At 32.3% G+C, this 22,735-nt stretch overlaps 1 protein-coding gene and 1 long non-coding RNA gene across 6 annotated transcripts; both read left to right on the top strand.

The window, feature by feature from the left end:
- Positions 1 to 4,497: 4,497 nt before the first annotated feature.
- LOC136068200 (uncharacterized) lies at positions 4,498 to 5,054 on the top strand. The gene is made up of 3 exons (XR_010629614.1): positions 4,498 to 4,576; positions 4,765 to 4,842; positions 4,949 to 5,054. It is a non-coding gene; the product is annotated as an uncharacterized LOC136068200 (long non-coding RNA).
- Positions 5,055 to 6,621: 1,567 nt separating this feature from the next.
- Positions 6,622 to 13,076, top strand: LOC112004996 (uncharacterized). 5 transcript variants are annotated; one of them, XM_065775056.1, is made up of 9 exons: positions 6,641 to 6,768; positions 7,902 to 7,945; positions 8,473 to 8,867; positions 8,958 to 11,003; positions 11,086 to 11,167; positions 11,368 to 11,434; positions 11,649 to 11,834; positions 11,957 to 12,017; positions 12,705 to 13,076. In XM_065775056.1, the coding sequence occupies exons 3-9, from the start codon at positions 8,492 to 8,494 to the stop codon at positions 12,860 to 12,862; spliced, it is 2,976 nt and encodes a 991-aa protein (XP_065631128.1). In that variant the 5' UTR covers positions 6,641 to 6,768; positions 7,902 to 7,945; positions 8,473 to 8,491; the 3' UTR covers positions 12,863 to 13,076. The 5 variants fall into 5 exon arrangements, with proteins under 5 accessions (XP_065631127.1, XP_065631126.1, XP_065631130.1 ...); XM_065775057.1 differs by having other exon boundaries at positions 6,648 to 6,694; XM_065775055.1 differs by lacking the exon at positions 7,902 to 7,945 and having other exon boundaries at positions 6,622 to 6,694.
- The last annotated feature ends 9,659 nt before the right edge of the window (positions 13,077 to 22,735 follow it).

Below are 22,735 nucleotides of genomic sequence, written 5' to 3' on the forward strand. Positions count from 1 at the left end.
AAATTATTCAGTCACCACCAATGTTTCAAAATTACATTTAAGAGAAAAAAAGAAAAGAAAAAGAGAGTTAACGTGAAACATAAAAATAAAAAATAAAAAATAAAAATAAAAAAAGAAGAAGAAGTAGAACTCAAGGTTGCTACACACCTAAATAAAAAAGTTTAACGCCAAAAACATATACATTTAGTCACCACCAACATTTCAAAATTACATTTAAAAAAAAAGAAAAGAAAGAGAGTTAACATGATACATAATAAGGAAACTTTTCATTGGATGCTTATCATCATTCTTATCAACTCGCAAATGAATCTAGAGACATGTATTGCATGTATTTTTTTTTTTTTTAAAGATAAAGAGATATGTCGTGTGATAAAGATATATGTATCATATAAGAAAAAAGAAAAGAAAAGAGAGTTAACGTGATACATATAAGAAAAAAAAAATAGAACTCAAAGAAAGTTAGTCATAAACAAAACAAAAGAAAACAAAGAGGAACTTGCAAAAGATATAACCTGAAAATTTGTTACAACCTCTGATAATAAATGTCTTTAATATAAAGAAAAAGAAAGGAGGATGTAAAGTTAAACTAAATGTCTTCAATTTGAAGAAAAATGAGAGATAAAAAGGGAGATAGAAACTACAAAGTGTACATGAGTTTGTGAGTCTTAAAGTGTAGGAGTTATAATTTACATATTATCCCTATTAGTTGAAAACTTGTAAGTGGGTATGATGAGGGTATTTTAAGTATAAAAAATGAGGAATCCAAACAGGAGAAGCCCCTTAAATAGTAATATAGAAGTCCTTTAAATAGTAGTATAGATAAACCGTCGGGATTAAAACTTCACCAATTTTTTGGTCATGATTTGTGTGGGTATCATACCCCCCTAAAAAAATAGGGGGTGGCATAGAATGACCCCTTTATCAACATGACTTACTGGTTTCTCTTTTCTCTCCCTTATTTTTATTTATTTTTGAATTTTTTGTTTCCTTAATCCCTAATCTCACTTTTTTTGTTTTTTGAATTTTCGGTTTCCATAATCCCTATTCTCACGTTTTTCTTTTTTGGTTTTTTTTCCCCCTTCTCAAATTTCCTTTTCTTTATTTTGAATTTGAAGAAAAAAAAAAACACTCCTACTATAAAACCATTACTATAACTTCTCATCCATATTCCTTAAATTTAGGCACTATCACATATCAAATTTTTTTTTTTGAGGACAAGTTAATTCCTAATTATCCCAATCACAACTGTTCAAACATTCAAAAAAAAAAAAAATACCATCCCACATAATCATGAGTCCATGATTCCATAAGGAAAAAAAAAAAAAAAAAATCATGAATCCATGATCAGTTGCCAGTTGCAACATTTTGGTTTTTTCTCACTTTTCCTACTTCATTGCACCAAAAAAATAAGATCATTTCAAGCTCAAATTCCACTGGAACAATATCGGTATTTTTGTAGTTGGTAACCATTTTGCTGTTGGTGGAACTTTACTGTTCTTGACTTTTTCTATCAATCTATTCTCCTACAAGTGTTTTAAAAAATAGGTATGTTTATAAATTGTATTTTGTTGTTCGTTAATTTTTTTTTATTAATGAAGAATTAAGACACTAAACCCAAAATAAGAAAAGAGCCTCATCACATGCACGGAGTGCATGTGATAAGGCTAGTAGTGAAGAACGTTGTGAATTTATTTATTTATTTTCTTTTCTTTTCTTTTTTCTTTTCTTTTTTCCTTTTAGATTTTACAATTTCTTATATAATTCTATCAACAAATTGTGGCATGTTGATTTTATCTATTGGTTTTGTGTATTTTGTGGAAGATTTGCACGAATAAGGTCTTCTGATATTGGAGCAATGTTTTTGCATTCAAATAAGTGAGAATCACAATTCAGGTGGATTGATATTCATGGCTATATATATATACCTTATTCTTGGATTTTTTTTTCCTCCTTTTTCCTTTTTCTTTTAGATATTAGAATTTCTTATATAATTTTATTAGCAAATAGTACATTCCTTTTTCGTTACTTTGTTATACTATTTTCAACAAGAAAGAAACTTAATTGAGTTCCTTGATAGGCCCTTAAAGAGGGATTAAAGCTACTAAATACAACATACTTGGAGTAGATGCTCAGTCAAATGATCAATTCTGTCCAAGTAAGGAATGAATTGGTCTATTTCTTCCCAAATTTGAAACCACTATCTAAAGCCTATGAGAAAGCTTCTATTTTTTTTTCTACTAAAGTTAATATTTAATGCAGAACAAAGACATCAGCAACAGGGAGGAAGATGATTTAAAATTTGAGATTCATCATGGGGGAAGGTTCAGGAATCTTAATGGGTTAATTCATGTTCAGGAATCTTAATAAGGCATGGTTAGCTATGTGCTCTAAGTTTTTTTTTATCTTTTAGGGGGACTAATATTTTGATGCTTATGTATATATTGTTTGTGTGTTATAACGTAGGATACATTGTCTACCAATGGTCAGAAGACACCTGCAAGGCTACAACAAGTACAAGAAGTGTTGGAGGTGGATTGTTGCTACTACAAGTGCTGTTTTTGTAACTGAAACTACTACAAGGGCTGGAGAAGCAAGGGTTGTTGCTACAAGTGCTGGAGATTCAAGTTCAAAGTATGTAGGCCAAGAAAAAGAACTAACCTTGGACGATTTGAGAACATATAGCTAGGCATTAATAATAATCTGTTTTATGTAATCTATGTACATTTGGTGGTGATAATTTTGGAGCTTTAGGTGATGTAGATTATGTACCCGCAAATAATTCTGTAATTTTTTTTTTTTCGTCCTTAATATAATTTTGCAGCTTTAGGTGATAATTCTCACCTATTTATCCTGAATAAAGCTGCATTGAATTTAACCTTATTATTTAATCTTTTTAAACATATCTAACCTTATTATTTAATCTTTTTAAACATATGAATTTCAAGGTATTTTTTTTATGCAAAATGATAAAACTCAAATAAGGAATCACGTTATTAGTAATATAGACTAGCCTCTGAGCACCCGCTCATGCGCATGCTCAGAGACTCTTCTATTTTTTGAGTAAGGGTTAATTTAGAAGATTTATATAATTTGGGATTATTACATTTTTCAATCATTAAAAAAAAAAAAAAACTAGGGGTGTGATGAAAAATTATTTCACCACACATAATACTCATCACACCCCTAGGTTTTTTTGTGATTGAAAAATGTAATAATCCCAAATTATAATAAATGTTCTAAATTAACTCTTATCTAAGAATTGAAGTCGCACGCGCGTGCTCAGAGGCTAGTTAGACATATTGATACAACTACAATTGTGCTTATCATCTAATACCTTTAGCATATACATCACCTACTCTTTTACAAGTCACATCTATACTCTCTTTTTTTGTTTGTTTGGAAAATAAGTGAAGATGGAATTTATAAAATGCCCATATATACAAAAAAAATGTGCAAGAGTAACTTTTTTTTTTTTTTTTTACATGATAGTTATAATGAAAAATGAGAATTTAACATTGAATGTCTTCGAAACATGAGTAGGTGTCAATTGGTTGAACTACAAGACTCTTGACAAATTTATGAGAGTAATATTAGTTCATGACAATGATGCGTTGATGGTAGACTTTATTTTTAAATTTTTTTTGGGGTAAGTTTATAGTATAATAAATCATATAAGAGGATAGAGTATTTCTCAATTATTGTACTAACTCAAATTAAGTTCCCATAAAAAAAAAAAAAAAGTGACTGCACGTGTCAATAGACTTACATACCTAGTGATACTTTTAAAATCACATTGTACGTGCAATGCTCATTTACACCTACCAAAGTCTCGCAGACCCAACCCACCCAGAGTTAAGAAGTTTGTAAACAAGCTGGGCTGACTGTGAGAGTTCATACTTTTCTGGGCTGGGCTACTGGGCTTGGGCTTTCATACGACTTTTGGTTTTACAGTAAACGTCGTCGGATATGTGTGAGGATCCAGTTTTAGTCTTTTCATCTATTCCATATATATATATATATATAATCATGATCCCGTAGATTTCTTTTTCTCTTTTGCTACTTTAAGAGCCCGAGAGGTCTGGTATCAAACCAAAAAAATAAAAAATAAAAAAAATAAAAATAAAAATTGGCAAAGAAACCTGCAAAGAAGGCCATCGCTCAAAATAAAAAATAAAAGGTGGGTACTCTAATCTATCCGTATGTATTCTGTTATTGACATTTTAGTTTTATGTGTTGTGGTTTTCATAGGTTGTGATTTATTTATTTGTTTCAATTTGGTGGTGTGTAGGTGGAAATTTATTGGCAAGGATTTCCTACAATTGTTGGTCTATCTCATTTATATGCTATGCATCCCTCTCTCCCTCTCTTGTTCTTTTTAAATTTTTAGTTTTTTTGTTTACTTCCTTTTCTTTTTTCCTTTTAGATTTTACAATTTCTTATATAATTCTATCAACAAATTGTGGCATGTATATTTTATCTATCGGTTTTGTGTATTTTGTGGAAGATTTGCACGAATAAGGTCTTCTGATATTGGAGCAATGTTTTTGCATTCAAATAAGTGAGAATCACAATTCAGGTGGATTGATATTCATGGCTATATATATACCTTATTCTTGGAGTTTTTTTTTTCCCCCTCCTTTTTCCTTTTTCTTTTAGATATTAGAATTTCTTATATAATTTTATTAGCAAATAGTACATTCCTTTTTCGTTACTTTGTTACACTATTTTCAACAAGAAAGAAACTTAATTGAGTTCCTTGATTAGGCCCTTAAAGAGGGATTAAAGCTACTAAATACAACATACTTGGAGTAGATGCTCAGTCAAATGATCAATTCTGTCCAAGTAAGGAATGAATTGGTCTATTTCTTCCCAAATTTGAAACCACTATCTAAAGCCTATGAGAAAGCTTCTATTTTTTTTTTTCTACTAAAGTTAATATTTAATGCAGAACAAAGACAACAGCAACAGGGTGGAAGATGATTTAAAATTTGAGATTCATCATGGGGGAAGGTTCAGGAATCTTAATGGGTTAATTCATGTTCAAGAATCTTAATAAGGCATGGTTAGCTATGTGCTCTAAGTTATTTTTATTTTTTAGGGGGGACTAATATTTTGATGCTTATGTATATATTGTTTTGTGTGTTATAATGTAGGATACATTGTCTACCAATGGTTAGAAGACACCTTCAAGGCTACAACAAGTACAAGAAGTGTTGGAGGTGGATTGCTGCTACTATAAGTACTGTTTTTGTAACTGAAACTACTACAAGGGCTAGAGAAGCAAGGGTTGCTGCTACAAGTGCTGGAGATTCAAGTTCAAAGTATGTAGGCCAAGAAAAAGAACTAACCTTGGATGATTTGAGAACATATAACTAGGCATTAATAATAATCTGTTTTATGTAATCTATGTACATTTGGTAGTGATAATTTTGGAGCTTTAGGTGATATAGATTATGTACCTGCAAATAATTCTGTAATTTTTTTTTTGTGCTTAATATAATTTTGCAGCTTTAGGTGATAATTCTCACCTATTTATCCTGAATAAAGTTGCATTGAATTTAACCTTATTATTTAATATTTTTAAACATATGAATTTGAGGGTATTTTTTTTTACGCAAAATGATAAAACCCAAATAAGGAATCACGTTATTAGTAATATAGACTAGCCTCTAAGCACCCGCTCACCCACGTGCTCAGAGACTCTTTTATTTTTTGAGTAAGGGTTAATTTAGAAGATTTATTATAATTTGGGATTATTACATTTTTCAATCATAAAAAAAAATTTTTTTTTTGTGATTGGAAAATGTAATAATCCCAAATTATAATAAATGTTCTAAATTAACCCTTACCCCAAAAATAGAAGTCTTCGTGCGCGTGCTCAGAGGCTAGTTAGACATATTGATACAACTACAATTGTGCTTATCATCTAATACCTTTAGCATATACATCACTTAATCTCTTTTACAAGTCACATCTATACTCTCTTTTTTTTGTTTGTTTGGAAAATAAGTGTGAAGATGGAGTTTATAAAATGCCCATGTATACAAAAAAATGTGCAAGAGTAACTTTTTTTTTTTAAAATGATAGTTATAACGAAAAATGAGAATTTAACATTGAATGTCTTCGAAACATGAGTAGGTGTCAATTGGTTAAACTACAAGACTCTTGACAAATTTATGAGAGTAACATTAGTTCATGACAATGATGCGTTGATGGTAGACTTTATTTTTAAATTTTTTTTGGGGTAAGCTTATAGTATAATAAATCATATAAGAGGATAGAGTATTTCTCAATTATTGTACTAACTCAAATTAAGTTCCCATAAAAAAAAAAAAGTGATTGCACGTGTCAATAGACTTACATTCCTAGTGATACTTTTAAAATCACATTGTACGTGCAATGCTCAATTATACATACCAAAGTCTCGCAGACCCAACCCACCCAGAGTTAAGAAGTTTGTGAACAAGCTGGGCTGACTGTGAGAGTTCATACTTTTCTGGGCTGGGATACTGGGCTTGGGCTTTCATACGACTTTTGGTTTTACAGTAAACGTCGTCGGACATGTGTGAGGATCCAGTTTTAGTCTTTTCATCTATTCCATATATATATATATATATATAATCATGATCCCGTAGATTTCTTCTTCTTCTCTTTTTCTAAAACTCAAAACGGGCGCCTCCACCAAACAAAAAAGGTCACAATTCTCTCTCTCTTTTCTCTGACTTTTCATGGTTTGGACAAGCTATACTCATTTGACTACAAAGAATGGTAATATGCTATTTGCTTTTGTGTGTGTGTGTGTGAAAAAAAAAAAAAAAAAAGGTTGGTTTTCTCAGAAACCAACCAATCAACCAGAGTGTATTAGTTTTTGTTAGTTAACTTGTTTGCCTTCATTTGGAGATTTGTGGGTGTGTTAGTTTTGTGTCTGTAATCTATATTCTTGCTCTAATATGATTTGATATGATATGTTTTGGGTATAAATGGGTGTTGAAATGGTTTGGTTCAATGCCTATGAGCATGATGTCCAATTACTCTATTTATCATTTACTTCTCTTTTCACATTGGCTAATATGAGTTCACCTAGTGGAATTTCCAATCTCAGTTGTAGCTTTTCAAAGAAACATGATTAGAAGTGATTGTTATGCTTTTTAGTTGCATAATTTAGCTCTTACTATTACTTTTTAATCGTAATTAGTGCACAAAACTCCCACATCTGCAGGGTGGGAAAGGTGATTGATAAGTAGCCTTATCCCCAAATTTTTTTTTTTTTGGAAAGGCTGATTTCCGAACTTGAACCGTGACTTTTACTTTTTTCCCCCCAATAGAAAATTAGATAGAAAAAAAAAAGTTAGTTATCTATATAATCACATAGTAAAGAGAATTTTTGGCTATCAGTATAAAATATTCCCCTTTTCGATACTTAGATCAGTCCGTTAGCAAAGAAGGTTTCAATGTCATCATAACTATAAATCTTGGAATGGCGTCCCATTATGCATTTTGTGGACAAGTTGGCAAGAGTGTAATAATAGAATTTTTGTGGGTAATGCCCGATTCATGTTATCAATCAAGCAGACCTTGCTAAGATATTTGTTTGAGTGGATGGTTGTCTTAGGTAACATCCCCTCCTGTTCTTTCTTAGAGTTCTTAGATAGCTTGCATTTGACTTTGTGATTCACCTTTGTGGGAAGGTTTGGGTGTGCATGTTTTCTTGTTTGTGTTGAATTAAATTATTTTCAACTCTATATATATATATATATAATATTTAGATTAATCAAATTGACTGTAGCTTAGTTATCTTAAGGAGTATTGTGATTACATAAATTTTTGATTACATTTTCTTTAATTCACGTTGGCCCTAAGGTCGTAAACAGTGGGTTAACTTTGGTTTTTGGATCCTGTAGGTGAAAGTATGCATAAATTTCTTGCAGAGTTTTCCATTCAAATGGTTAGTGTGGCTGGAGTTTGAATAAACAATCAGATGTGATAATTTTGTTTGGTTGGTGACCGTGTTCAGATTTTGTAACTTATTATTTCATTGAAGCACCCACCTGATCCCTTGTAATTAAATGTTCATTGAAATTATGAATAGTGAGACCTGTCACCTGCTTATTTAATGGTGCAAGTGAATTTTGGCAAGTGAGCACTTGTCTTGGCGACCTCCTATGGCACCTTATGGAGCCTATAAAGGAGATTTGTTGGTAACTGGAATCTTTGATTTCAAATACTTGTTTATCACTTTATCTTCAAATTACATGGGCAGGTTACAGTTCCTGGCTTTTTTTTTTCATGATTTACAGAGCTATATGTATAATTATTTGTATGATTAATGATCCTGAATTGTTGCTTAATTGACCCATATATCGTTTGCTGTTTGTTTACGCTTTCCTCTGTCTCTGTCTCTGTCTCTCTCTCTCTCACATGGAGGTTTTGTCATCTCATTTGAATCATTTTCCACTGTAAATAATTGTGCAGGGCGTATTAAGCGAAGGGAATGATAAAGGATCCCATAAAACATGTGGAACCCGATCCAGTTAAGGAAAATAATAGAAAATGCACCATACATGAAAGTTATAAGGTCTTTAGGAATACTAATTCTTCCTCAATGGCCAAAAATGATGTGCAAGATACAATCTTAGAAATAGATCCGACAATGTGCCCTCCCTTTGCTGGTATTAAACAAACGGGCATGGAATCAACCCTAGATCCGGTGGAAGTGAAACTGTTGAATAGAAAGAAAAGGAGAAGGAAAAATCAGAAAAAGAAGACAAATGTACTTCAAAATAGTGGAAAAGTTCAAAAGTTGCCAGAGGAAGGTTGCCCTACTAGCATCAATCATATGAGTAGTATATCAGAACTAAGTATATCAGGTGAAAGAAACTGTGAACAAAAAGTTATTTTATTGGGCACTGATGAAACTAATTCCTTTTCAGTGACTAATCATTCACAAATTCTAGCAGATGACAAATGTAAGGTCTCAACCAGTGCACATTCTTTTTCAATGCCAAGGAGTGAAGTGGAAGATACTATCTCAGGAGTAGAACAGACAAGCATGGAAACAACCCAAAATCCTGCGGAAGTGAATCTGGTGAGTAGAAAGAAAAGGAGAATGGGAAGTCATATGGCAACGGCTAATGCACAGCAAAACAATGGACAAGGTCAAAAGCTTCCAGAGCAAGGTTTTCTTACAAGCACCAATCACATGAATAATACGTCAACACGAAGCCTATCAGGTGAAAGAAATGTTGTAGAAAAGGCTGTTTCATTAGGTACTGATGAAAATAGTCCTCTTTCAGCAATCAATTCTTCAGAGAGTTTGTCACATGGCAGTTATAAGGTCTTCAGCAATACTAGTTCTTCTTCAATGGCCAAGAGTGAAGAGCAGGGTACTATCTTGGGGGTAGAATTTTCACTGTGCTCTCCCTTTGATAGGATTGAACAAATGGGTGTGGAAACAACTCAAGATCTTGTAGAAGTGAATCTGGAAAGTCAAAAGAGAAAAAAGAAGAAAAATTGCGAGAAGCCTCCTAAGGCACTGCAAAATAGCGGACAAAGTCAAAAGCTGCTTGGGGAAGGTTGTCTAACTAGCACCAATCATATGAATATTATGTCAACATCAAGTTTATCAGCTGAAAAAAACAATGGAGGAGACATTAGCTTGTTGGGAACAGAAGAAACTAATACTTCTCCTGTGGCTAATTCTTCACAAAGTTTATCACATGAAAATCATAAGGTCCCCACCAATGTTAATTCCTTTTCAATGAGCAGGAGTGAAGCACAAGATACTGTTCCAGGGGTAGATTCAGCACTGTGCCCTTCCATTTCTAGGATTGAAGAGAGGGGCATGGAGGCAACCCAAAATCCTGTGGAAGTGAATCCGGGGAGTCTAAAGAAAAGGAGGAAAAGGAGGAAGAAGAAGCGTAATGCATTACAAAATAGTGGACAACCTCAACAGCTGCCAGAGGAACATTGTCTGACAAGCACCAATCACATGAATATTATGTCAACAGTAGGTCTATCAGATAAAGGAAACAGTGAAGGAAAAGTTATTTCACTGGGCACTGACGAAACTAATACTTTTGCAGTGACTAATTCCTCACAAGGTCTGTCACATGAAAATTTTAAGCACTTCAACAATGCTAATTCTTTTTGGACGACCAAGAGTGAAGTGCAAGATACTACCCCCGGAGCAGATTCAACACTGTGCCCTCCCTTTGATGGGATTGACCAGTGTAGGGAAACAACCCAAAATCCCGTGGAAGTAAATCCAGTGTGTAAAAAGAAAAAAAGAAGGAGAAATCGGAAAAAGCGCCCTGATGCTTTGCAAAATGGTGGACAAACTCAAAAGCTGCCAGTGGAAGGTTGCCTGACTATTGCCAATCATAAGAATATTATATCAACTGTGAGTTCATTAGATGAAAGAAATACTGAAGAAAAATTTATTTCATTGGGTACTGGTGAAACTAACTCTTTCTCAGTGACCAATTCTTCAGCAAGTCTATTGCATGAAAATTCTAAGGTCTTCAGCAATACTTATTCTTTGCCAATAATGTGCCCTCCCTTAGCTGAAATTGAACGGGTGGGTTTGGAAACAACCAAAAATCCTGTGGAAGTGAATATGGTGATTAAAAAAAAGAAAAAAAGAAAAAGAAATAAAAAGAAAGAGCCTAAGCATAATGGTGGACAAGCTCAAAAGCTGGGTGAGGACAGTTGCCCAACTAGCACCAATGATATGCATATTATGTCAAATCTAAGTCTATCGGATGAGAAAAATGGTGAAGAAAAGTTTTTTGCACCAGCTGGTGATAAAATTGAACAAGTTTGTGTTGCTGTTGCTGATGAAGGGGATAAAAACTCAGAGATTTCTCATATTTCTCTTTTGAGAGCACCTGTTGGTCATTTGAGGAAGAAGCTTCTTATTCTTGATATAAATGGGGTGCTTGCTGATATAGTTCTACCTGCTCCAAAGAATTGCAAACCAGACTTTAAATTTGCAGGACGGGCACGTGAGAAATGATGTTGTATATATTTTTTCACTTTCTATATAAATTTTATCCATTTAATCTGATAAATGTCTTCTTATTTCAGTATTCAAGAGGCCATTCTATCAGGATTTCCTGAAGTTCTGCTTTGAGAGATTTGAAGTGGGCGTGTGGTCCTCAAGAGCCAAGTACTTTTCTGACAATGCTAACTGGATGTCATTCACTTCATCTCTTTATGTATCAGTTTCTTTTTATTTTCAGTTTTAAAAGAAACAGCTTCTGTCCTCTCTCTCCCTCATTTTGGTTTTCTTTTAAAAGCATGTGACTGCTGTTGCCAATCAGCTTAGTGTACAAGTGTTAATTGCAATTATTTATTAATTTTCTGAAGGAAAAATGTGACAAGGGTGATTGATTATTTGATGGGAGGTGTGAAGCGTAAGCTGCTACTTTGTTGGGTATGTACTTTTCATTTGTTTTCTTCGACATTTTTACAACCTCTGCCTTCTCATTTATCAATTTCAAGCGGCTTTCTGCCAATAAGTTTGTGTTACTGTAACAGTTTAAATGCATCTACATAATTCTATTGATATCCCCCCCTTTCTTATGGTGGAGGAGGTGCCACCGTTTAAGCTAGAGCTCATTGGCTACATTGGCATTTTGTTTTCCCAGGATCGATCTCATTGCACTCCTACAAAGTTCAAGACTCTTGAAGACAAGCATAAGCCTGTGGTCTTAAAGGAGTTGAGGAAAATTTGGGAAAAACATGACCCTAGTCTTCCATGGAAAAAGGGAGACTATAATCAATCAAATACGTTGTTGTTGGATGATTCTCCATACAAAGCATTGCTTAATCCTGTAAGTTGATCAGCTTTTGTTGTTCACCTTTTCCTGGGGGAGGCAATTATTTATTGATTATGTGATCTTTTGAACTTATACCCTAACTCTATTGTTGGTTATGTAAAACTTTGATCTTATAGCCGCACACAGCAATCTTCCCTGATTCATTCAATTTTCAAAATACGGATGATAAATCATTAGGTAAGATGGCTTCTAACCTTATCAGCTTGAATTTTACTCTTCAGAAATGTATTTTATGTTACTCTACTCTGTAACTACTATCTTCATGCCTAACGGTGGCAAAAGGTGATGCTTGAGGCATGGTAAGAATAATACCCTTGGATTATCCTAGTTCCCTTTCCTGCTGATTGACCTACCTTTTGTTTGGATCTTAGAAAAACAAGGAAATGTTAAGGAATATTGTTGAAATCCTTAATAAAAGAAGCTAAATTCTTTCCCCCTTTTTTAGTTTATAAGATCTAAATGGAGCATAATTGTGGCAAATAATGGAAAATTAATTAATGCTGAGTAGGTACATCTTATGGGTGAGATCAAGTGGGTGGATGCTTGAGGCTGGGTTATATATTCTACTGTGATTCGTTTTGGTTCATCTATAACATATCGCCGCAAGCCACATTGGGCAGTGATGCCACATTAATTAAATGGGATTTTTTCAATCAAAGAAAAGGAAAAAGAAAAAGGGAACTGAGAATTATTTGGATGATCTGCTTTATTTGAATAATTGATCATTCTTACATGTAGTTTGTACAGAAAATTCAGTACCATCAATTTGAGCCACTAGCAATTTTTAAAATATGGACTGCATGTGAAATTATTTTCTGTAAATACCAGGTGAAATGATTAATGACATAATGCTATTCATGGTAGGTGCTGGTGGTGAGCTTCGGGTTTATCTGGAGGGATTGGCTGAAGCTGAAAATGTACAGAACTATGTAAGGGAAAACCCTTTTGGTCAAAGAGCTATCACTGAAAGAAATACATCTTGGGAATTTTACGAGAGTATTATAAATTCGTTAAAATCCTAACCAACCACAAGATAAATGTGATTATCTACTTTGCTTTGAGTATATGCACTAGAGAGAGAAAGCATGAGTGTTTATTTGCGGCTTTGTCAAGAGTCTTGTAACTTAATTCACCCCATCTAATGTTTTTAATTGAGACGTTTAGAGTTTAAATATCATTTTTGTTTTTGTAACTATCGAATTATATATATTAAAAAAAATTGTTTTCCCCCCCTAATTACTAACCTTAGCTTCCCTTGAAGCATGCTTTCATTATTTTTGGCAGCATGCTTTCCATCTTATTCCATCTTATTGATTGCATTGAATGATGTAATTTTTAACAAGCTGGTTAGTAGCACCATAATTGGATTGGCATTAGGAGTAACCCCATTTTAAGGAACTCTAAAATCATCATTGTTCTCTTGTTTCGAGAATAAAAGGGGAGATTCATATTTCATATTTAGATGGCTAATATTCTATGAGCAGCTGTGCTGGAAGGTTAGTTTAATGTTGTTTTCGCAACTGCCATTAGCTTTGTTTATGGGTTATGATAGCATATTTGTAAGAACCAAAGAAGCTGTTTAGTTGGTAATAGCTATCCCATTGGAATGTAATCTATTTGCCGAGTATGTGTAAAGAACTTAAATATTAGGCTGATACTTGAAGGAGCATGCACTGTTTTTTGTCTTTAAAGCATTCGTCTATCTTTCGGCCCGCAAAATATAAATCAGCAATACAACACTACGGAACATAGGCATAATTTCAGTTAAAGCTTTCTCTTTGAGCCCAATTTGTCTTTAACAGTTCCATGTCGAAACATAATTTGATTGTTATTAATTTGTAATGAAGGGTTTGATGTAAGCATTTTCTTGAATTGCTACTACTCCCAATCCCAGTTCCTCTAGGAACCATCCTTGGGGGCTTTAGGCGGATTCAGTCACTCAACAATTGCTGCAAAAAATTAGAGCCAAACCCTGAACTCAGCCAACTTGCAAAAAGCTGGTCCATTTTGGGACAAGATTTCTTCTCATTTAAATCTTTCGATTCCATTTGATTTTTAGTTAGATGTGAGACGTGGTATTTATTTGTTTTTGTGTGGTTTACATGGAATTTTTTAAGACCTTTTCTTTTTTAACGCCGCATACCCCTTTTTTATTTTATTTTAATCTTCATCATCCAAGTGTCACTCATTTGCGTTATTAGGATTTAGGAAAGTAGTGTGGATCATTCTTTTTATTCTTAGCATGTTATCAATATGACTCTTAGTCTGATTATCAGTTATGTTGTTAACTCTTGGCTGGTCTTCATATACAACTCATAGTACAAAATCTAATGAGAAAAAGAAATTAGTGGACGGCCCATTGCCAATGTAGCACAGAGGGGTCATATATATAGAGAGAGACCAGATAACAAGTAATTACAAAGTATATTAATTAGCAAAGAGTGGGCTTGGTTGATAGTTGATAGTTGATACATTAATAACACCGCCTTAAACATAAGTAATGTGCTTAGATCTAAGAAGAGTAATGCACAAACCACTAGTTTGGGAATAATTTTCAAAATCTTGACTTTGATACCATGTTGTACAGATGGGCCTATGTATATAGAGAGAGATTGGATAACCAAAATAGTCTTCAATAATATGGTAAATTGCTGTCCAATAGTACAAGAAAGCACAAGGAAAAGTATAGTGGACCCAAATAATGGGCTTGGGCCTGATACATTTTGCAGCCTAGTTGTAGAAAAGAGCTGACCACGTTTTAAATACTGGAGTTGAACCCAATCATGAGGGCAGGGACTACCATCTCCAAAATGTAAATATATATATTTTGTAATATACATAAGTATTTAAAATGTGGTCCAAATAACATAATTAAATCCCCCAATATTTCAATTGCCAAAAAGAAAGAAAATAGTCGTAAAGGAATTATGTATGAAGAAAATGAAAGACAAAGATTGATAACATAAAAGATGGCCATGCTTGGGAAAGACCAACACGTATAGAAGATAAAGAAATGTTTAAGAAAGGAATGGTAAAAGAGATGATAGAAGCAATTGAAAGACAAGATAGTAGAAAGTCAAAGACAAAAGAAGATGTAGGGAAAGTTATAAAGGACATGCTAGAACTAAAATGAGAATACCAGCATAAACAATGATATCATAGTTTATCTGAAGAAGTGTATCAAGATAATAATATTGTGATAACGACTATTTTCTTTAAAGAAATAAGTGACAGAAAAATTTGTATGAAAATAATAGTTTAAATACTGTAAGCATTAATTTACTCTGTTATACCATTATTGATACCTATAATGAAAAAAAAGAAAATAGTTAAAATCACTTGCTTCTAGCATGGTATAACAGAGTAACTATAAAGTCTGTCTTTCTATGAAATACAGCTATGATAAATGCTTACAGTATTAACCATTAATACTTGTGATAACATATAAAGACATAATTAATGGTGTAATAAAAGACAATTGTGGATCTATTAGTATCAAGACGTATATGAAACACAATATAATTATATTCAGCCATTATTATAAGGGTCATCAAATAGTCCATGGCCCACAGCCCGACTCAGAAACCCGATGGCCCACTGGGCTAATGGGTGGCCCGGCCCGTTGTTATTGAGGCCTATGGGTAGCCCACTAGCCCAGTGGGTCAGGCCATGGGCTAGTTTTTATGCCCATGGGTACCCGGTGGGCTAGCCCAGTAGCCCAACCCGTTGCCCAGCCCATTGGCCTAACCCATTAGCCCAGCCTAATAACTCATAATTCATAACAAAAATATATAGGAAGTATATGAAGGATTGATCTTAAGATATCATAGAGAAAATTCTTAAGAGAACTCCCTCAACTACTAAGATATCCAAAGTAATTGTGCTAAACTTAGTTTACTAAATATATATTTTTCTAGTAGTCTATCAAATTTGAATTAACCATTTGACATTTTTTTATTAAAGATAAAAATTAAAAAAAAAAACTATTTAAAGCCTTAATAAATAAAAAATTAAATAGGTTTTCATCAACAAAACAAAAAATTAAATAGATTTGACTGTAAAAAAAATTTGTAATTAAGTATTAAATTCTTTAATTCTTTCATTTAAAAAAATAGATTGATTATTTCCTTATAAAAAATTGATTCTTTCCTTATAAAAATAATAAAATAATATGCTAACACAAGCCCATGGGTGACCCATTAGGCCCAACCCGATAGAGACAAAATTGGCATTGCCCATGGGCAGGGTCATGGGCTAAGGTTTCCTCTTTCGGCCCAGCCCAACCCGGCCCATTAACTAGTTAATAACCCATTATACCCAGCCCACTGTGCCCATGGGCCAAGTAAAAATGGGCCGGGCTGGCCCGACCCGGCCCATTGATGACCCAGCCATATCATTGTCAGAATCAGAATCTGTTTCATAATCCATAATACTGTTTGACCAATTATTGTCTATATCTCTTATGCTATAGCTTTCATCATAATCTATATCATCATAGTCCATGTTTCAAATTAGTGTGTGCCTAGCCTAAGTGTGAACAAGCAAACAGATTATAAGCTGATAAATGTATTTATTCTCTTTTTAAGCAATTAACTTACCATTAACTTACTGGATTATTTATCCCTCATGAAATAGCGTTTGGCTGACATTAAATATTTTTATTAATTTATTTAGTGTGTCTTTTTCAAATTCTAACATACCGATTTGTTTAGCAATTTTATTCCGTCTAGCACATTGTTTTTTAGTATGTTCCTCTTTTTTGCATTTATGACAAATAATATGTCTAACATTCTCATTATCTGATGACTCAGTAGTATTTAAAACTGCTATTTCTTTTTCTCTATCTGTATCTAAGGGTAAATTTAAAATTTCTATTTTTTTATTTAATTCTACCAAATTGTTAGCTATCATAGATTTCTCAATTAATTTTAACCAAAATAGTCTTCAATAATATAGAAAATTGCTGTCCAATAGTACAAGAAAGTACAAGGAAAAGTATAGTGGACCCAAATAATGGGCTTGGGCCTGATACATTTTGCAGCCTATATGTAGAAAAGAGCTGACCACGTTTTAAATACTGGAGTTGAACCCAATCATGAGGGCAGGGACTACCATCTCCAAAATGTAAATATATATATTTTGTAATATACATAAGTATTTAAAATGTGGTCCAAATAACATACTTAAATCCCCCAATATTTCAATTGCCAAAAAGAGGTGAAAGAAAAAGAAAAATGAAATGGTCTGTTGGTCCATGATATGTGGCCCTCCTCTCAAAGCCGAAAAGGAAAGCAAAAAACTTTTTAATATATATGTTTTAACAAATCAGAGCCACAAAATTTTCCTATTAAAAAAAAAGCTTCAAAATTTTAATAAAGATCGTAGTAAATACAAAGAACATATATATTTTTTATTCTTCATTTTTTCCACTTGAATTGTATTAAATGGTTAATAAAGAGTAGAAGATCGATAGTATATTAACCTATTAATAGAGTGGTTATAGTTTTGCTGACTCTTCCAATGTTTCTATCTCATAGATGAAACAAATATTTTCAGTCATGAATATAAAATTAAGCTTACAACAAAAGTGAACATAATTTTGTAAAAGATTCTTTGATTTTGTATATTAAAAGAGAAATTGTTAATAATATTAGTACAAAATCAATTCTATACGGTATTCAAGACTTAATTTTTTTTTTTTTATACATTTCGATAGGCTATTAAAAGGATATGTATTAAGAATTTTTTTGTTTTGTTTTGTTTTTTTTGTGTCTTTTCTTTAATTTATATTTTCTTAACACTAAATGTGCTAGTTTGATTTTCATGTATTAATTTAGTTTTAAATGAATCTGATTTTTAAAAAGCTTTTAGTCTATTTCTTTTTAATTTTAAATTCCAAAATTTTTTTTGTTGATCGTGCTTTGCCCCTTAAAATTTGAAAATCTAATCTCGTTTCTGGGTGTGGGTTTATTATCGGATGATTACAGAATAATAAATGACCTTGATATATATATATATATATATATATTTGAGAGAAATCTCGTTTCTGGGTGTGGGTTTATTATCGGATGATTACAGAATAATAAATGACCTTGATATATATATATATATATATATATTTGAGAGATAATAGTTTTAACTAATAATATCTGCTCTATAATGATTGTTTCTTATCATCAAGCTAAGATACTAATTGATTTTTAATATAGATGGGGTTTGAACCGTATATTTCATATTTGACGACAAGAGTGTTTTATATATAAGTGTTGAGAGTAGGCTGCATTGAGCAAATATGACACTAACGAGATATGATTATAAATGTTGAGATTAGACTACGTCGAGCTTATATGACACGAGTAATTTCACCTTCAGCAAAAGCCACAAAAAAAGAAAAAGAGAAAGAGTTTCAACTGGGGTTTGACTTACTTCCAGTACTTTTTTTAACTAGAATCTCCTTTTATTTTAATGAGAAACTACTACATTACCTACTAATTAAATAAAATATGGAGATTAAAACTCATTACCACTTTCTATTGTGTATTTGAAACAAAAAAACATCTCTAATTAAAAAAGTATTAGAGGTAAGCGAAACACTTTCAATTGATGCCAATAAATGATGACCATTGCATATGTTCTCACCGTATCGATCACCTATAGCAAGCTAGGATCTGACAAAGTTGCTGACTATAACATTAACATCTTGGCCTAGCTAACCCTTCTTGACTCTGGCATACAATCATGATCTTTTCCTCCGCATTTTTTCTACTTTACTGGAACATACAGATATTGATTGTTGACCCTAAATCCATTTGTGTCTGATTGCCCATTCTCATCTAAACCTTTTCCACGTAAATTTCACACACACACACACACACTACTACGCTTTCTGCAATAAAAACCATGACGTACACTACAGCTAATTATAGACAAGATCACATGTATCTTAACAAAATTTCAACAGGGCTGGTATGATAATAATAATGCTTGTTTTCCAAAACTATATAGTATATACAATATCATCAATATGTCAGATTACTATAGGGACGTATAACAATATTTGGGCCACAAACTAGATCAAGAAAATGTGAAGAGTGGTTAAACTAGGAGGAGCTTATAATAAAACTTTCCTAATTGTTTTTATTTTTAATCTTATAGAATAGAGATTCACAATCATGGCAGAATTGGATAAACTAGTTAATAAGATGGGATCCAGGATATGGTAATTATAATATATAGTAAAATAAACTGGCATGTGAGTTGTGACATAGATGACTTTGGGAGTTGAGACTCTAATCTGGCAATTTGGTTGTATGATTTGTTCTTGACTTTTTGCAATTGTCAATCTTGGGAAGTGCAGGAATATTTATAGCCACGCTAATTGCATAAAAAATAACAAGATTTTAGTGGAAAAATATCATTTTCTTCATACACGTGACGGTGATTATTATTATTATTTTTAATTTTAAAAATGGCAATAATCTCTTCTCTTTTGGTGGGTTTAGATACTAAAAGCACAAGGTTTTGCTTTGCTTATTTGTTAAGGCCAGGTCACATCTTTTTTAAATAATGCTAAATAATTTAGGTTTCCTTCGCTATAAAGTTGTCTGCAAAAACAACTAGAAGCTATAGTATATAGTATATTCCGTTCACTTTTGTGTTTGTTGAATATTAAATATATAAAATTAGCAAGAAAGATGGTTTCCAAATACAACTCTTTAAATTTTCTCTAATCATAATTTTTTTTTTTTGACAAACGAGGGTGTCCAGACCTCAAACCTCTTGTAATATTTGATTCTTCAAGTGTATGTAGTTTTCTTTCCTCGATCAGATGTATGCAGTCTTCTCGTTCCACACGCACCAAATAATTATAAGGAAGAATCCTATAAGGATAACCCCAAGATGCTAGAAAGAGGTTTTGAAATTAGAGCCTCATGGATATATGAGACATTAGAAATCGCTAAGCCAACCACTTACAATTCTCAAATAATCTAAATATAAGATACATGACATCTAAAAAATTCAATGATATTAAAAACTTATGTAAACCACAGTATAGGAAATCAAATAAGTGCTACATATCTTAGAAGTGGGTTAAAAATTAGAGAGAATTGAAAGGATTCAAAAGTAGGAAAGGAATATTACTGTGAAATTCAATTGTGGGGTTGTCTTTAACCCCAAGCAGCTTAGATATATTTGAGAATAAAATAAAAACACCAAGCAATTTCGTGTGGAAAAGGGATAAGATGGAATCTTGACTCACCCCCACATGGAATGAACCCCCTAACGTCGTGGGACCATCCCTTGTTTAATGGTCACACAATGGGGTCCTTTATATGAAACTCTCTTAGAATGTGGATAGGAACCTAAAAATCACATTGGCTTGCTTTTGAATTCTCTCTTTCTCTCTTACAATAATTGTTTATTTGATTTGAATTATACCATTCATCTTGTTGACTTAAAAATAAATAATAAAAAAACAAATTTTAATGTCAGTAATATATTGAAATGGTAATTTTATTTATATAGTGAGGGATGAGTGGGAGACATCATGTGCCCAATCATGGTAGGGGTGATGGGGTATAATGCTTCTTGGAACCTAGTTTAGGATGATGGAGATGACTTTAGTTTTGGTCCCTGTTTAATGAAGTTAAGGGAACCCCTCATGTGATATCTTTACTTTTTCCATGTGCCTATGCATCCTTTTTTGCTATCTTATTTATTTCAACCATCAGCATCATTATTCATCATCCCCCCTTCTTCCTCTCCCTCTTTACGCGTCCTAAACCATATTTTATGTCCAAGAGTCACAGTATACTTGAATAGAATAATAAATTTTTATTTAAATTATATATAAAAGTACACTTGTATTTAAAAAAAAAAAATCTATTTTAAAAACTCAAAAATGCAAAAATACTCTCTTGAAATTTGAGCCAGTTACAATAGCACCTTCAATTTCTCTTTTTAATTCTATGAAGTTTCCATATCTGTCTAATTAATTACTGGAATTAACTTTTGTTAGCTTTTATGAGTAGGAAAATCACATAATCATCATATGATCATATTAAGTAGACTCACCAACTAATTTGTATCACTGCTTACGTGATTTTTCAATCCATAAGAGGTAATTAAATTATTCACAAGGAATGAACAATTAAAACCTTAAGACATGTTTTTGCAACTGACTCAAATCCCAAGAGGTGTTCTTGTATTTGAACATTTTAAAAAAACGATATTTAACTAAATAAACTACAACAAACAATCTCCAAGATAAATTAATAAATGTCTGTGGTGTGGAAAAGTGCGTTGATGAATAATCAATATTCAATTAGTTTGAAAGTATCAAAGTTCATAAAGGATCCTTCTAATGAATTTACCTCTTTTTTTTTTTTGGAGAAACTTCTAACGAATTTACTTTGTTGTACTATTTAAGGAAAATGTCTATTTTGCTTCGAAAGTTCCCCAAGACACGCAAATTCTGTATGAGTATGACTTCTACTGATACGGACATGACACATAGAACCGAGGACAGCCACAAACATGAGATGAGAGAAGTATATTCTTCATTTAATTAATACATCCCCAATATGAGAAATCATATAACATGTAATGTTGTTCCACAGCTATGTACCAACTATATGAAATATTGGACTAAGAGGCCAACTTTGCAAATATTGACTTGGTTGGCAGTGAGTTGTTTGGAAATCTGAAACCTAACCTGATGAGATGCGAACAATAACAAAGATAAATTAGAAGAAAAGATCAAATTAAGCACACATATACGGAACTATTTCAATTTTTATTATGATAGATATAAAAGGAGGTACAGTGATAATATAAGTCTTTTTCAACAATTATTAAGGTTATATATAATATCTGTGAGATTACCATATATAATAGAATGATACCCAATCTCATAACTTTTTTGCCTCATATGAAGTCACACTCACACCTTACGAGTTGGGCGACATTGCCTCTTGGCAACTTACTGTAAAGTTGGATATGGTTATCACCAAAAAAAAAAAAGAAAGAAAAAGAAATAAAGTTGGATTCAAAAGAAACGTGTAAGGTGTAATATAGATCGGCTTCACACTATCCTCATTCTAATCAACATCAATGGTATATATAATATATAATATATATATTATATGTATTAAAATAATTTGATAACTGGGAGAGAATTTGAATGTTGAACAATCACTATTGAATGACTCTTAGAGGTGTGTGTTAGGGTACAAAATTCTTGACTAAGGAATGCTACTACAAAGCAGTGGCGGTTTCAAGAATTTTTTCCATGATATTTCTTAAGAAGTATGAATTACATAATTTAATAAAAAGAGAAATTCATATATTGGCAACAACAACAATAAAAAAACATGCAAATATAAAGTTTACAATTGCCTTCTATGAGTTTTCATATTTTGAAATTGTTGCATGATAGTCTCATTATCAAATATTTGTCCATAATTCTAGTAAAAGAATAAACAATAAACTATAAATTCATTTGAAATATTAATAAAATTATTAATTATTGTTGTTTAGTTGTTTCATTAATTTGTGTCTTTTATAAACTATAATTTGTTATATTGTTGTTTCATTAATTATAAATTATTAATTGTTGTTTAGCCTAACATAATTTAATTTGTTTGTGTTTTATAATGTATTGGCTAGTTAAATTATTAATTATTATTTATTAGTTGCACTAGCACATACCCTATATGTATTTACTTCTCTCAATTCAAATATCTCACCCGCCCCATGCCCCCATCCACCCCCCACTCAATAGACAAGCCCCATGGTCCCCAATCACAAGAGCCAATTAGATAAATTCACAATCACAAATCACAAAACACTAAAAGACAATTAATTGTATCTCACCAACCACACCAACGAGCCAA

The sequence above is a fragment of the Quercus suber genome, unplaced genomic scaffold, assembly GCF_002906115.3.
Source record: "Quercus suber isolate HL8 unplaced genomic scaffold, Cork oak 2.0 scaffold_104, whole genome shotgun sequence".
Lineage (NCBI taxonomy): Eukaryota > Viridiplantae > Streptophyta > Magnoliopsida > Fagales > Fagaceae > Quercus > Quercus suber.